Source organism: Acanthisitta chloris, unplaced genomic scaffold (genome assembly GCF_000695815.1).
Source record: "Acanthisitta chloris isolate BGI_N310 unplaced genomic scaffold, ASM69581v1 scaffold7370, whole genome shotgun sequence".
Taxonomy (NCBI): domain Eukaryota; kingdom Metazoa; phylum Chordata; class Aves; order Passeriformes; family Acanthisittidae; genus Acanthisitta; species Acanthisitta chloris.
Genome location: NW_008653269.1, coordinates 30,650 through 47,243, shown reverse-complemented (window position 1 = coordinate 47,243; position 16,594 = coordinate 30,650). Strand labels below are relative to the sequence as shown.

The 16,594-nt window shown below is 37.8% G+C and overlaps 1 protein-coding gene across 1 annotated transcript in view; it reads right to left on the bottom strand.

Moving 5' to 3' along the window:
* The window catches only part of LOC103807452 (protein AF-10-like), a gene marked incomplete at its 5' end in the record, with an annotated part of 55,939 nt that overhangs the window by 10,433 nt on the left and 28,912 nt on the right, over window positions 1–16,594 (bottom strand). The window contains 3 exon segments of the mRNA XM_009080181.1: window positions 22–176; window positions 4,674–4,746; window positions 6,042–6,159. Of these exon segments, the coding sequence (XP_009078429.1) occupies window positions 22–176; window positions 4,674–4,746; window positions 6,042–6,159 (346 nt within the window).

Below are 16,594 nucleotides of genomic sequence, written 5' to 3'. Positions count from 1 at the left end.
GAACAGACTGTGAGTACTTACTGTCACTGGGGGTGCCTTGCTCTAATAAAAACTGTTGTCCTTCACTCCATTGCCTCTCCAGGAGCTGTTCTATGCTGGCTGCTACTGGGGGCAAATTTTCCCCACAACTGTTCCCTGATTGATCATAGCGAATCTGCAAGCTGCTCACAGGGGATCTGTTGAAAATATTGCAATTTATTGTTTAAAGAAAAGCATGAGAGGAAATGTATTAAGAAAAGACTGCTGGAATTTCTTATATCAGCCCTTGGCACCTACATATCTTATGCTTCCAAGGCTGAGTTAATTCATCAAAATCACCAAGAACTCCTGGTTCTTACTGCCAAGGCCTTAATAAAAGAAAGACATATTATTACATTGTGAGAATCTATACTGAGGAAGCACAAAACCTCTTCTTGCATACACACTAACATGATACTAACTGACAAACACCATTGAATTAAATTACACAACACACACTTCTACAGCAGGAAACAACTGTATATGGATACATAGGACACTTGTCTTGAGAGGGAGAGTGGGGGGCAGGAACCAACCAACCAACACCAAACTTCAAACCTTTCCCAGAGAAAACTGGAAAATAAAACCAATTTATTAAAATCAGCACACAGAAAGGCCATACATAACTCCACTGCCTAACTTGTTCTAAAAACAATCATGTAAACCCAGATTTTTGAGGGACTATGTGAAAGTATTATTTCATAAGGGACGCAATGGAAGTTAAAGTTATCCTGTCTGTCCTGTGCACACGTAATACACCTCCTCTTTCACTCATGATCACACATAGTTCAAAGAATAATCCCCTTGCCACATGTCTTTTCTCATTCAGGAGAAAATGAAATATTCAGCACACAACCCCTGAGAAGGCTGGGTACCTCTCAGGCTCTACGAGAAATCTTCTTTTGCATTGGATGGGCCAAAATTGAACTCGTGAGCAAACCCAGATGCTCAGTGTATTTCTGACTCAGGCTTCTGGTCCCATGTATGCATGATCCCATTCCTCACACAGGACCAACACCCACGAAAATTTGGTTGTTGGTTTTGTTGTTGGTTGTTCAGGTTTGGTTTTTTTAAACCGATTCTGATGAGCTCAGATTTAGATTCTCATCTATTAGTTATTACTATAAGCAATTGGTGCCCTCGTGGGATCACAGTCACACTGTTCCACAGGCAGTACAAACTTACCAACAAGACCACCACAGTCCCAGTACGGGACAACATACAGTGCTCAGGAAATCAGTGTGTTAATTATGATTACGGTAATAAGCAGTGGTCACAGCACATTAGCTACCTAATGACTGTCAAGCATTTTGTAGGCACCGGAGCAAAGCGATTTTTACGAGAAAAGGTTTTAAGTAGGTGACTTAAGAGCTCTGTAAGTATTTATAAATAATTCCTCTTTTGCATACAGGATGAAAGAAAAGCACTTGTTAAAACAAAAAGCCCTGATGAATGGGTAACCAAGGTAGTGGTTTTTGACAAGAGATGACAACTCGACAGCATTTAACAGTTCAGCACAGACATGGCAAAAACAGCCTTAAAACTTGCTGCTTACAAGAGGTGCTGAAGCAATAACCAGGAAGGTTTATATAGAAACATTTTAAACAGAGGTACTACACTCCACACAAACCACCCACTTAAAAAAAAAAAAAAAAAAAAAAAAGAAACAAAACAAAGTCAAAACCAGAAAGCAAATACAGAAAACCACCAAACAACTACCCCACTAACTTCTTTCTCTGTCCACATGCTAGTGAAGGGCTCACAATGCTGTCCTGAGAGATTGTGTTATTTGAATTAAAAATCACTAACAAAATTCCTGTTAGGCTTTGGACCATTTTCTATCAACTTCAAAAAGGTACAAACAAAGCAACACATGACCGTATAACCTCTGCAATCCTTCTCTGTAAGGCTGTACAGGAGGAGAATAAAAAACTAAAATCTAGATTTCCATGTGTTGCAACATTAGTCAATCCATCGTCTTCCAACTGAATCCCAACCTCATCCATTAGACATGATATGGTTCCTGCACACTAGGGCTGAATCCTTATTTCAAATAGTATTTGATCATAGTTTCCAACAGGATTATAAATGTGCTGCCTGCACTGGTCCAATGCCATCACAGAGATGGGAAATCCCATGTTTCATACCTTGCTTGCTTTCACAACTGTTTTCTGTTTAAGTTTGGAGTACAGTTACTCATACTATTAGAGCATTAATTATAAGCAATACTGCATTATATATAGACACACGTACAAATTTCAGTGCAGGTATTGCATAACACATTTTTAAACCTAAGGTTAAGTACGGGGTAAAAAAAAAGTTTAAGTGCTACCTTGGGAAAAGCAGCAATTCTTTGCAAAATGGAAACAGCTCATATTTACCAGGAATATTTATATTTCTCATATATATATTGCAAGTTTAAAAATGACAGCTTAAACATCAAACGCTGTGGTTATATTGGGGTACAAAGATATAACAATGTGAATTGGAAATGACCATACAAGTCATGAGTCACATATGTCTTCTCCGAAGAGCTGCGATCGACTGCGTCACCAACGGCAAACAACTGTTTCTGCAAGTGTTTTTATTTTAAGCAACTCTCTGAAAATCACATGGCTCTTTCAGAGATGTGTGTTATTTATGTATCTCATAAGCTTCAAAGGGAACAGAGTCAGAACTTGCAGCAAAATAATTTTAATAGATAAAGCAGGTAACATTCAGAGCTGCAAAGTTTCCAGATCACAGATTTTTGAAGTCAGCTTTTTAGTCACTAAAAAAACATATTTGAAGGAATCAGAGTTACTTATTTATTGCAGTGGGGAGGGTGGGGAGTTACCTATGCATTTTAGAAATGTTGGCATGCATGTAATCTGTTTTATCACACAAACCAGGGGAGAAATTTGCTGACTACCGAACTTCATTGAACGAGTAGGTTTTCTAAATTTTTTCCATGCTAGGTATTTCAGATTAGGTTTTTCCAGCTTTCAATTCTCTAACTACAGCAGTGATTTCTCCCCCTTCCTCTGCCTCACCCCACCGCCCTCCCCCCCCTCTTTTTTGGCTTGTTTTTGAACAACCCTACTGCCAAGCAAAATCTCTCAGACTTTGTGAAGTGCTGCAGCTTCCACATGCTGCAGGAAGCCTTGCAATTGTGGACTGAGGTGGCCTTGTATCATCCACTTCTCCTTTACCATCCCCATCGAAACCAGCTGGAATTTTTACCATACTGCAAGGACTGGACTGTACACACCCTGAATATACACTCCATAGAAGCATCATATTTAACAAGCTTAGCTTCCCAAATATTCTGCCACAAGACAGACAGAACACAGCCACGACCTATGCAAAGACCAGGCCTTGGCATTAACTGAAAAAGCATTAAAACCTGCAATTACCACAACATGTAGGCATAAGAGGACTCTTAATAGACAATCAAAAGTTCTGGAATTTCCTAATTGTTGAGTGATTCCCTTTGCAAAATTGTCTGAACTTACTTGTCTGTATATATTAATTTATATGCTAATTTAAGTCTATGTATTTATACTGAGAACACAGTCTAAACTAATTTGTAAATTCTCTGTTTATTATTTTAGAGGCAATGCATATTGGAAAGCTTAAAAAGCAAGTAAATGACTAGGTAATAACACCTAAGTATTATAATGGATAATCTCACCCCATCCAGAAAGATGTCTTTTGATTAATTAAGGAATATAATACAAGATCAACAACACCAGGCATGCACATTAAATTATCTAATTTGGAGATATTTGTTATAAATTACCATAATAAACACATGCTATAACAATAAATGCATTATTACAATGCTGTTTCTGTGTAACAACCATTTTTTACCTATCCTAATATCCTTTTCAGAATAAAATTCCCATGGTTAGTCCCTAAGTAAAAAAAAAAAACCACAGTAGTAACACTATAAAATCTAATTAATTTGGGAGCCAGTATGGAAAACAAAGCCCTTTAAAAACAAAGATTCACTTAAAACATACTGAAAACATTACTGAAATATTTAAAACATGATATTGAAATTTTTAACAGCAGTATTTTAAAACAAAATAATGTTATACAGTTCCAGCATAATTCTTATCTCAAACTTTTCTAGTAGATGCGAATTGCAGCAGAACAAAAAAAAAAAGGACTTTTTTTTCTACAGAGAATTGTTGCTTATTTTGAAGTGGTGAGGGAAAGGGAAGAAAGTATTTGTTTGAAATTTTCGTTTATTCCTGTGATCATTGGTAAGTCAATGGGATTTTGGAATTCTTGCAAATATGGCTAAAATATGATTGTGGTAACAAATCTGAGGAGATAAGTAGTACATGTGGGTTAAATGATAGATTAATCCCTCCTAAAGCAAGTCTCCATTTCTTAAGCAAGGGAGCAAACTTACTTACAAACCTTCATTTGCAAACCTAATTTCAGCTGATACAAAAGTAAATTTCAGCACAATTTTAGATATCTGGACATAACAGGGCTTTTGGTTATATGAATTTATCCATATAAAAATAGATCTGTGTCTGTATATATACAGAAATATATATAGGCTTTTAAAACACTTAGGTATTAGGAGTAAAAAGACAGTGAAGTTTCCAAATCTGAAAACATTTCCTCTGCCTGCACTCTCGGATGGAAATAATGCTTACCGTGGTGAGAGGCTTCCTCGGGGTGATCCTCCTCTGCCAACAAGGCTTCGGCTATTATCTCCCAGATCTTGATCTGCAGTGTAAATATTTCACAGCTGATAAATCGCCTTTCCTTAGATAAGAGCTTTAATAGCTGATGTAGATATTTAAAAAATACCTTGAATCTCAACTTCTCTCTGCAGTTACCGCCGAAGAGCGAATAAGTCACTAGTTTAAGATTGCTGAACTGTAGCATGTAAGGTGTTGTCCTTACACATTTCTGAGGCTGTACCAGGCCATGGATTATGTTCCCTTCTTTCATTCCTTTCAGTTTTACAGCACAGAAGCGTGGTTTGCATTTGCAGTACCCTCCCCTCAGCCACTTTTAATTTGTACGGTGAAAGTAATGAATCACAGCTGTGGACAGCTAATCTGTATGCTTATCACAGCAAATCCTGATGCTCTGTGTTTTTTTAACACTTTGCATCCCAAAACAACTCATAAAACATATGACGCATTAAACTTAGCACCGCGGGCTAACAGGAGCACAATTATCCTGCAAATTTACTGAAAACTTTACGAAAGCATATAATTCACTAATTCCTATTTATAAGCAGGAGCGTAGCAAAGTCCCTGGCTAAAAAGGTAGTAAAACAAACAAAAAAGGCCTCATTAAATATACGAAAACGTTTTGCTTGGAAGGACTCAAAAGGGTTATTTTCCCTATGGCCTCTCAATAAAATAACCCGATCTGCCCCTTCAAGGTTGCCCTCCCCCTATTCTGAGCCAAGCGACCTCCGACCTCTCGGAGGGCAAAGACATGACTGATCCATTCTTGGTAAACTGCTAAACTCGTTCCCTTCCCCCAAACAGGCATGACTACCACGACATGTCAACAAATCCTCGCGGGGATGAGACAAAGCCAAGCTCGTCAGGGCACAGCGAGCTCGGGGCCACTGCAGCCCGAAATATCGGCCAGTTCTCCAACGGGATCTCTCTCACACCAACTCGTGTGGAATGCAATTTCATGAATTATGCTAATAAAGGTTTCCACTATTCGCGACAAAACCCAGAGCTGTGTTTCTCCCGCTGCAAAGAGCTGGGGACGGAGCGCATCAATCACTGGAGGCACTGGGGACACTGGTGCAGTCCTGCCTGCTGAAGGCTCTGCTCAAACATTTACATTGCACACACCGAGGGGAAAAAAGGGGGATGCAAACCCGCCCCGCTCCGCAGAACAACCGAGGATTTACTTGGCAACACAGAACAACTTTGTACAGACGTTTAATAACCCAATGCCGAGCAGAGCTCAAAAATAAAATTTTACAATCTTTTTAAAAACGCTGAGGTCTGCGAAGCTGCACGTTTGCAGCAGCAGCTAAAGCTTACCTGCTTGGCTGTTCTCAGACTGAGCCATGAGCGCTGCCATGGCTGAACTGGGATTCAGCCTATTGCCGTACATGTGGGATGGAGGCAGACTGAGAGAAGATCCAGGTAGGGTGTTTGCCTGCAAGAAACCAATTAAAAATTGAATCTTTTTTTTTTTAAAGGGGAGAAACGCTAAATGTCTTTTAAAGAAGCCTTCCTAATGCACAATCATCGTTTTCGTAAGAATGTTTTTTTAAAAACAATGTATTTAAAACGATGTATCTAAAAGCAAAATTATTTTCTGTTTGTGAGCGTAGAAATAGAATTGAAGTACTCTGAAAACAGGTTTGAAAGTGTGCTGCACTTGTCGTTGGCAAGCTCTGTTAATTAGAAGAAAAACCTTTCTAATAAAAAAAATTACTGTAGCAAATAATAAAAATACCTAAAGTGCATTTTCAAAGCACCCTGGTGCAGCAGGACGGGCAGAATTCCCTGCGATCCTCAAGTATGTGCTCATTGCTAGGACTGAGGAGCATGGCGACCATGTGGTTATCCTCCTAATTATTTAATCTTATTAAACCATTTACAAAATAAGGGCAGGTAGACAACAGATGTCTCACAAATGCTTGGGTTCCTTACATCACGAGCCGGCTGTGGGGGTCAAAAGGGCCAACTTTCAGCTCTAGAGTTTAACTACACAGAGCCATATTTCCTCCGCTCCGCTCCGTCATTAGTAAAACCTGCACACTATTTTGTTACTTCCTATTTTGATAGACTTGGAAGCCTGGTGTTTTTTTGTTTTGTTTTGTTTTTAGTTTAAAGCACGCAAACAGCCATTACAAGTATGTTTTCTATACAATAGGGGGCTCGGGGAATCACAGCTTTGCCCTGACCCCATATAAGGAACTGTATTTTTGGCAGTTGGCCAGCTCTACTTATTGAAGAGCTCCCAAAGTTTGTGTTCATTCATGTTGCTAACCACAATTCTGAAGGTCTCTGCTGGGACTTGTGCCAAACAAGCGAAAATGAACCCTTAAACAGATGAAGCTAAGGAGGCTGGCCAAAATCTTGCATAATCCAACGCAATAAAAATACCTTCTTCCTTGGCTGCTTATGCTTTTTCCCTTTCGAAGAAAAGATTTGTGTCAAATGCTGAGTTGCAGAGACAGGCAATCAAAGAAATAAAGGCATGGCTGCTTATTTAAAAGGCATTTTCCTACCTGATAAAAAAACTATTTCAGAACAAAGAAGAGATTGCAAGGGGCGGTAGGGTGGGGGATAGAATCAAAGACACAGGTTGTGATCACTGCTTTTAAAATGAATCTTCTAAGAAAATGTAAACAACCTTTACAAAGGGAACTTTTTTAGAAAAATGAGAAAAGAAGGTGAACAGTAAGGAACTCAATTTGTGGGACATTTTGACATGCATAACTGCACACAAGAGACAGGGGAAACATACTGGTTATTACAGCAAAATATTACAGAGTATAAACTATGTCTCTGGAAAGAATCACACACTACCATTAAGTTTTGGCTTTCAGCCAACATATTAAACTTGATGAATGGACTTTTATGAATTCACACAACTGTTTTCAATGATGCTTTATTTACTATATACTGGTGAGAAATTGTGCCCGATACTTACATTCTTCTACTGTCACAAAGTTAGAAAAAGCCACGAGTAATTGCTTACAATGATCAGGATTTTTTTCACTCTTCAGTTTATAGGTACGTGCAAGATTGCTAGACACGGAACCACAGTGTCACTTCACATCTGGCTGTTACTTCTGGTTGGGTTCAGTTTTTTAAGAATTGCATGTCTTTGGTAGACTTAATCCCAATTATTTTTAAGTTTTAAAAGTAATGCAGGCATTTCCCCCTACCTGCGTCTAACAGCTTCCAAAAACACTAGTGTTAGTACTGTGACACTGACTGTCAAAGGCAGCAACACTGCACAGCTCCTGCTATTTTCCTTAACATATGCCTATAGCACAATTCTGACTCAACTATTATTGCTCACTAGCAACCTTCAGCTCTTTTCCCTTCAAAACCAAGCAAACTTCAAAAACAATGTCGTTTTTCATCTCTTTCACTGAAGAAACCTTACAGAATGGAATATTACAAGATTCAACTGGTATTACAATTCAGCCGTATCTAAGAGGTAAAATAAAAGTATATATATATTTTGTTTAAATAGATTGGTTGTGGTTATGAATTCTGCTAATATAGTTGATGTTTTGGGGGTTTTTTAACTCCAAATGCGAGGTCTTATTTCTGTTTAGAGTATTTCTCTGAAAGATTTCTTTTAATTCTAGTAAGTGTCCTGCTCAGGTCTTACACAAAAGCCCCTACATTTACTCTCAGTTCGTGTAATTCACTGCAAGGCTGCTTAAAATTGTGATATCCACTATATATTAATTTATGATGGCAGGGCAGCTACAACAGCAAGGAGATTACATGTTTATTTGACTGAAACATGCACAAATAGCTTTAAGAACTTTCTCAAAGTATCTTGAAGGGAGTTGCTAAAGTTTGTTGAGTAACCATCACATCACAAAACAAAAGACATCAAAGGAATTAAACAATGTTTGCTAAGTGGGTTGATAGAACAGATCAAAAGACTTAGCAGGATTTAAACAATATCTAAGAACTTGAGTTTTTTCACAAGTGGTGGTTTCACCCTAAACTTAACCCCTGTTTATACTTTAAAATAATAGTCAAGGTGTCCTACAACAAGTTGGAACCACAATAGTTCTAGTGCAATAGTGTACCCTATGCAACTCCCAAAGAAAAAGGCACAATAAAATTGCTCAAGTGAGTTGGAGGCAAATAAAAAACTTTGGAAATACTATTTTAAAGTGGCAAGGTAAAATGACGAGAATAATGATTTGTGAAGTTTTCTTATGTATGTGACAACTTCATCTGAGAGGGAAGCAGAGGAGGTGGAGGAGTGCTACGTTATTTAAAGGTGAAATAGGAGCTTCATGTTTCACCCAGAGTCCAAACAAGCTGTAGCAAGCATTTATTAAAAATGCACAATCATCCTGTCAATACGTATTAAGGTCACGGGACTGAAACATGTTCTAAAATGTGGAACTTTTAAAGCTGTATTATTCTTTATTTCAACTGATTCTATTTAAACACTCAACACAATACATGATCAAAATGTATGAACTAATAAAATAAAGAGGCTGCTAAGTATTTACTTTGAAAAGGCAGCACATTTGCCTGAAAATATTTTAGCAGAAGGATTTAAGCCCATCTAGAGGTATATAACACACTGCTTTGCTTTATGGCATGTTCAATAAATCAGTGGAGCCATAAGCAGCAGAGCAGCACACAAGGACGACGCATTGTAATTCACGGGATGCCCACGTGCAGTAAGGATAAATGATTGATATTTGATTGATGCTTATAAACACTTCCTCTGCAGCAAGAGAGGAAGTGCAAGAATATTCTTCTACCTAAAGAATGAGATTTGCAAGTTAACTAAATTTAACTCCTATATATAAATATCCTCCAAAATACTTAGAACAATTTTATATTTGTTTGCATGATTCCAAAATGGTATTTTACTCTAACAGCATGACTATAAAGTTTCCCAAGTTGACAGCTATTTGCATTCGTAAGTGGACATTTACTTCAATTTCCAGGGAAAGCAGTCTCTTAATTTCACAAGTTACATGTTGTTTAAGCAGAAAAAAACAAAGGGGAGAAAAGTGAGACAATGCTTAGCTGCATGCAATTAGATTGGGTCTCAAAAACTGGAGACCCTTTGAGCATGCCTTTTCCCCTGCTCCTTTCAAGTTTTATGCTATGAAATATTTTCTGATAACAGGCCTCATTTCTGTCTCAGCTCCACACCAGTAAGGTTTTAATACTCAGCGTGTGATGAGAGATGAAACCAAGTGTGAACAACTTTTGGGTCCCATGAGTAGGCTGACTGTTGAAGCTGTCAGGTTCAATTGCATCATTCCACATTATTCAATGCCCCAAACTGCTCCCTAATTGTTAGGGGCTTAACATATTCAAAACCATTGTTTAGGCTAATGCTGAAATGCCTACAGTTGAATTTCCATAAAGAAAGGGGAGGGATTTAATTGTAGTTAAACCATTACTGAACTCTCCTCCTTTCATGATAGGACAACAAGGATGGCCAGAACAACCAATTCCAGGACAGCTTCTTAATCAGTTTACATCCAATCAACATCCCTTTTCCCCTCTGCTTTAAAAATAGTCATTGCTATATTGTAGCTTTGTGTTACATCATCATGATGCTTTACAATTAGTGACAGATCACCTAATAACCTACTTCCGCCAGTATCTCTTTGTCAAAAATAATTTCAAAGGTTAATTTTATTTCTTGTTTAAAATAAAAACATATCACTGTTCCTGTGGTTGGGGTCATACCATTTACCAATCACACTAGGCTCTTCATCCCAGCAAGATGCTGTGACAGAAAGCACAAAACTACTCCTTGTTCCCATTAACACAAAGTAAAGAAATACAGAGCACTGGATATCACCAACATCTACGTATGGCCAACTACTACTGAAAGCAGTACAAAATATTCTGATGCAGATGAGGTTTAAAGTTAAATTTTATGCAAACTTTTCTGCTAGGCCTCTGAGAAGATATTGCTAACAGTTTCCATGCAGCTGGAGGGAAATTCAAGCACTAGATCAAGTATTAACATCAGCTTACTTCATCTCTAAGTCATCTTAAGCTGATGTATTTTGGTCTACGGCAAGCAGCATTTACCTGAACAATGCATCCATTAATTAAAACATGCATTGCAATTAAATGAGCTTCGATATGAACACATATTAATGCTAGGCACATAATGATAATAAAAGATTGGTAACGTGCATATATAGAGATTAACTGCTTTTCCTGAGAAGTGAAGAGACCTGCCTATCTAGTGACAGCAGCAAAAGTCACCTGGCCTTACGTTTCCTAGCTTAACTTGGGCAAAGGTATTTTTATCCTGAGAATTTTTAAGGCTGGTTATGCTATGGGGAGCATGTCACAGTTGGCTCTGCTTGGGTATTGAAGGCAATGGGAAGAATATGCTACTGCTTCCTTTTAGTCTTCAGTGCTTCTGGTACCACCTTTAACTTCACTTAGGCGACGAGGGAACCAGTGATGCACAGCACCACTTGCCTTCTCTGCACTGTCAGCTCTTCATCTGGGATGGCAATGCACACCCACAGAAGGGTGGTCAGACCACAGTGAACTGCAATACAACCAAAGTTCTAGGAAGCCCAAGAGCCACATCATTCTGCCACATCAACAATTTCTCATGCATCACTGCAAGGCAACCCTTGAAAATTTTCACCACCAATATGGAATTTGCTTGGAAATCTTATCTAAACCGTTTCCAGTAAAAACGAATTTGCTTGGAAATCTTATCTAAACCATTTCCAATAAAAAACAATTCCAAATCACTGTTTATTCTCCTACATGTGAAGAAATACAGGTGGAACTGAGGACAACACAGAAAATCCTTCATAAAATAAATACTGGTTCCACATTTCTTCTTGAAATTATCACCTGACTTTTCAAAACAACTAGCACAACACAAAATAATATTAATCTGCAGTATGATAAATACTATTTATATATTTTAACTAAACTGATACTTTCATTTAAATCTTTTTAATAGGTATTTTGGCTGTTATAAGTTATAACTTGAACATAATAATTTTCAAGCAAACGACATCAACCACTTGCCTAAAACAGCCTACAGCACTACTGATGCAGAGAGCATACTTTTACAGCTAACCTCACCTCACCTGCTATCACACACACATCACCAATGGGAATCAACCCCAAACATGCACTGTAGTGTTTTACTCATCCATTCCACTAAAGCAATACTGAGATTAAAAACATAACCCGTAGTGTTTTACTCATCCATTCCACTAAACCAATACTGAGATTAAAAACAACCCAGTCTCAAACTGCCACCATTACCATCCAAGCATTCTGAAGCCCTTAAAAGTTTGAGTTCAAGCATTCTGAAGCCCTTAAAAGTTTGGGGTTTTTTTAAAAAAGACAATCAAGGTTCAGTTTTACACTAAATGTATTCACAGCCTGGCTGAAACAAAAGAATTAACTGACCAGTTTAATTAGGAGGTTGGAAAAGTTAAAATTAAATCAGAAAAAGGGTTTATGATGTCTTAGAAGAGCAAATTTTCAGTCAAAAAGCAAAAGAGCATTAATTACAAATGTACAAATTATTGTAATTTAGAACTGTGTATGTGACATGTAAAATCATCCTATGGATACAATATTCACATCATTAGTATTTTTTCTGTTACCAGTAAAACTAAATACTTTGAACTTCTAGCTGTAATGAAGACTCTCACTTACGAACATGCAAATATCAAATGCTGTCCTGGAGAATCAATTGTTTTGATTAAACATACAGATAAATCCTCCAATTAATGAAACCGCCTAACCTTCAAACAGCAGCACTCAAATATTTTCCAAGAATGGCATGAATGAATGCAACTGGGAAACACAGTGGGATTTGAAAGGCAAAATGAAAAATTAATGGCACACCTACAGAAACTAATTTATACCTCTGCCCAGTGTACAACAAGGGCACATCAAGTCATTAAAAACCACATGGATGGATAGAAGGCCTATCTTCCAGTAATGTGAAAAAGCTATAACCTCACAACTGTACTACCAGTTTACTCCTCTCTTCCATGTTAACTAAGCTGGATATTACACAAAATTTTAACCAATTAAAATCTATTTATTAATACACTAGACACAAGAGACTCGTACCAAAAGTTACTAGAATGCTGACTCATAAAGAGGCATTTTTTGTTTGGCTGGTTTTGTTGTCTGTTTGTCGTAGTTTGTTGGTTTTTTTAAGGAGGCTTTACAGAGATAAGACCCTGGGATTCCTCCCCCCCAGACCTAAACTGAAAACAGAGCACAATTTCACACAAATCCCTTTTACCCCAAGTTTGTTCCTCCATCCTTTTCAGCTACCCCTGTGTTCACAGTACTTAACCTGTATATGCTCTACATAGACAATGGAAGCACTATCTTGCCCAAGAATCTGTTTTCCTTAAAAACTATAACCTATATATGAGGAATCACAATTTCACTCTTATTGACTAGCAGAAAGAATGACTTAATTAAGAAACAAATTCAGTATACCCATAGAGTAATCTATTTTCTTCATGTGAGTAGTACAAAGAAAGCCAGACACTCATTATAGGGCAAATAATGGATCTGAGAGTAAAGTAACTACTTTCAAGATCACCTCTAATTGCAGAAAGAGTGATAATAAAAATATCAGCTACCTATTCACAAACATTCACATTTTGCCTACCAAAATAAACCTCAACAGTCTTTGCTACTTAAGCAATGAAACAAACCCCTACAGTAACAGAATTGCTGCTGTGTAAAAATGTTTGCAAGATTCTCAACATTCATCCAAGGCCTGTAAGGACACTGCCTCAGCAGCCAACTCTGCAGCTTGTAACGAAGCACACACCATGTAAACCTGAAATCTTTTTCAAGTCAAACCTAAAAATTTGGTGCCATCTAAATCGTTTTATCATTTCCATTGCACACAAACTAGAAAATTTCACATTTTTCACATTCAACACCATTACTATTGTCTCAGGCAGCTAAATTGAAGTAGTGCTACACTCAGTTCAACCAAGAGGTCAATGTGCCTCAGTTGCCTGGAGACTGATGGTTGCTACAGCAGCACCAGAAAAGCCAAGCTAAATAAGCTTCAGCTTGAAGGCAGAAAACACTTATTGCTAGACCAAAACATTGATGCAGTTGTCTCAGCATGCAGCACTGCACACAATCATGCAACTGCCTTTCAGACTACCTCTATATTGCCTAAGCCTACGCGAAGACAATGTTACTGAAGCAAGAGGAAAATACAGAGAGCAAAGATTTTCATTGGGGTAAATACTAGATTACTTGCAACTATGAGTCCTTTGTTCTTCTAGTTGAGTCACATGTTAGAAGGAATTTTCCCTCTGGCTGTAAATTCTTACTCCTTGCTACTCTCCCCCACCCCAAAAATCCTCAGATTTCATGAAAAGGAAATTAGAATTTTACCCATTTTGCCTGGAAGTAACAAGAAATTAAAACAGCTTTTAAGTGAGAAACAAAAATTTGATGGGAAACCCTTTATGAGCATGGTTCTTTTACATTTTTAATTTTGCAATGCTCAAATTTAAGTGGCTGTGACACGAATACTGTTTAGAGGGTTTGGAAGGAAAGTCACTGTTTAGCACTGACATGCTACACCACAATACCAACCCTCTCTGCAACATACTGAGGGGTGCAATTGGCACACTTTCTGAATCTATCAACACTGCCAAATTCCTGTGGCAATGAGTCCCAAAGATGAGCAACATATTTACCAAGAATTATTTCTTTTTCTTCTGGATGTGCTGACTTTTCCTTTTATACCTTTCTGTTAACTTAGGAGATAAGGAAACCCAAGTGATTTCAGCATCCAAACAGCCTGTGATCCATGTTGCTATTTATTTTACCTTTGACCCTGTGGGTAGGAACCTCTTTCAACAGACCTTATCATCAAGAGGTGTTTTGATAGTAACATCAAATATGTTAATTGGTTTTCACCCATCCACCATTTCTATCGATTAGAGAATTCTAGTACCACAGTGAGGATACGATTTCCTTTTTTGGGAAGCATGCTGCTTAAACCATGCAACATCATTATTTCCAGATGTTTTATTATTCTCTTTTTAATTACCACTCATATGAAAGGTAATACGAATCATCTTTAGAAAGATAAATGCAGAAAATACAACCGAAGTGACCACAAATTGGTAAAACTTGCTACTGTTACAATGTGTTAAAACAAAACAAAGCAAACCCACACCCAACCAACCCAAAAACCCCAAAAATAAACAAACAAACAAACAAACATGACACCACACACTGTATAACAACATATGAACTGAACTTAAAAATTAACTAACAGAACTTATTTATTTTGGAGGAATTTAGCAATACATTAACATATTGTCCTAATTGCTGTCTATGCTTTACCTCAATGACTAATTACTAAGGGGTGAGAGGTCTCAGCACAAGGCACCCACCTGTTACTAGCTTTGCAGACAAACAGTAAAAATCTATACTATCTGCACTCTGGACTTTGTAAGAGCTATCCTGGCAATCAGTGTCTCGATGATTTCTATAATAAGAAACAGACTTCAGAAAGTAGCCTGAAAAAATGTAAAAAGAGAGTAAGGCACTTTGTAAGTTCTGGAAATCATTCTCTGATTACATGTCTAATGCAATTTAAGACAATAAGTTCCTCTGCATCACAAGTAAGGATTGTTGATTAAATTAGTTTGTTGAGATCATGTCAAAGTCTCTAGTTTTAAGTCTCAAATGTTTGGATCCAAAGGTGTCTGCAACAGCATTACACTAACTCTTAACTTACACATGGTTGTGGTGTGCACCTTTGGGAGTGAAGCAGGAGGCTCACTCAAGCAGCCAACCATCGAGTGCAGGTTACCTGAAGTCTGAGATTGCCACATCTGCCACATCCCAAAGTCCTAGAACTGAGGGCAACTTGTCTTTTTTTGTGTATTCATTCTGCTCCCCAAAGAAAAGTTCATTAAACACTGACAGCTGACAGACCTGCCATTTTCTGCAGTATCCACAGGGAGGATGGCCCAGAAACTTCCCTTAAATGGGCTTACACTTTTGCCTGCCCAGCTCTAGCAAACTTCAGATGCTTAACCTGAAACTTTCCTTCCTTCCTCATGTTTACTTTGAGCTGAATATTAATTTAAAATAAAGACCAGCAGGAAACAAGGCATGGTTCTCTGAGGCAGACTGAGAAACAGAAGTGGACAAAGGAGTATTTTTCCTGGCTGTACTGAATTTGAGAATGACATCCATAATTTGATGCTACAGCTGTAAACTTGGAAACAATATAATCAGGTATGTGCATTTTACTCTCCTAAGAAAATGCCCAACTCCCCTCCTGAAGACTTGCAAAAAACCCCTCTCAACTTGGAATTCTCAGCAAAGAAACATCTACTTGTTGAAGATGTGCTATTAAGTTCCCTCATAATTCCACCCCTGTTGTGGAAAGTATAAAAAAGATTGCTCCCAAAACTGCTCCTAACTTCACTGTTGACAGAGACAAGAACTAAGAATAGAGTTCCTATTTCCCATCTTTTCATTTATTTTCCCGTGAGTGCCAGAATAGAAAATAAAAAGGACAAGAAAATTCCCTCGATAGCATGCAAAATGATGAGCAGACTTAAAGTCTGACAAGAAAAAACCCACTAAAACAGGATGCCAAAATTAGTGTAGACTAGCGATGTGGAGAAAGAGCAGGGGACTACAGAGAGCCAAAATTAGGGGCTAGACTAATTCCAAAAACGAAAAACTAAAAACCACAGGACAGATGCATCTGAATGTGCCCTACATTCAGAACCTGAAAAGATGTCAGGATTCCTGAGCTTTCACATTCCTCTGTTGTTAACAAGTAACTCCAAATCTACTGGAAAAAAAATAAGCCTTATCTCCCTCTAAAAGCT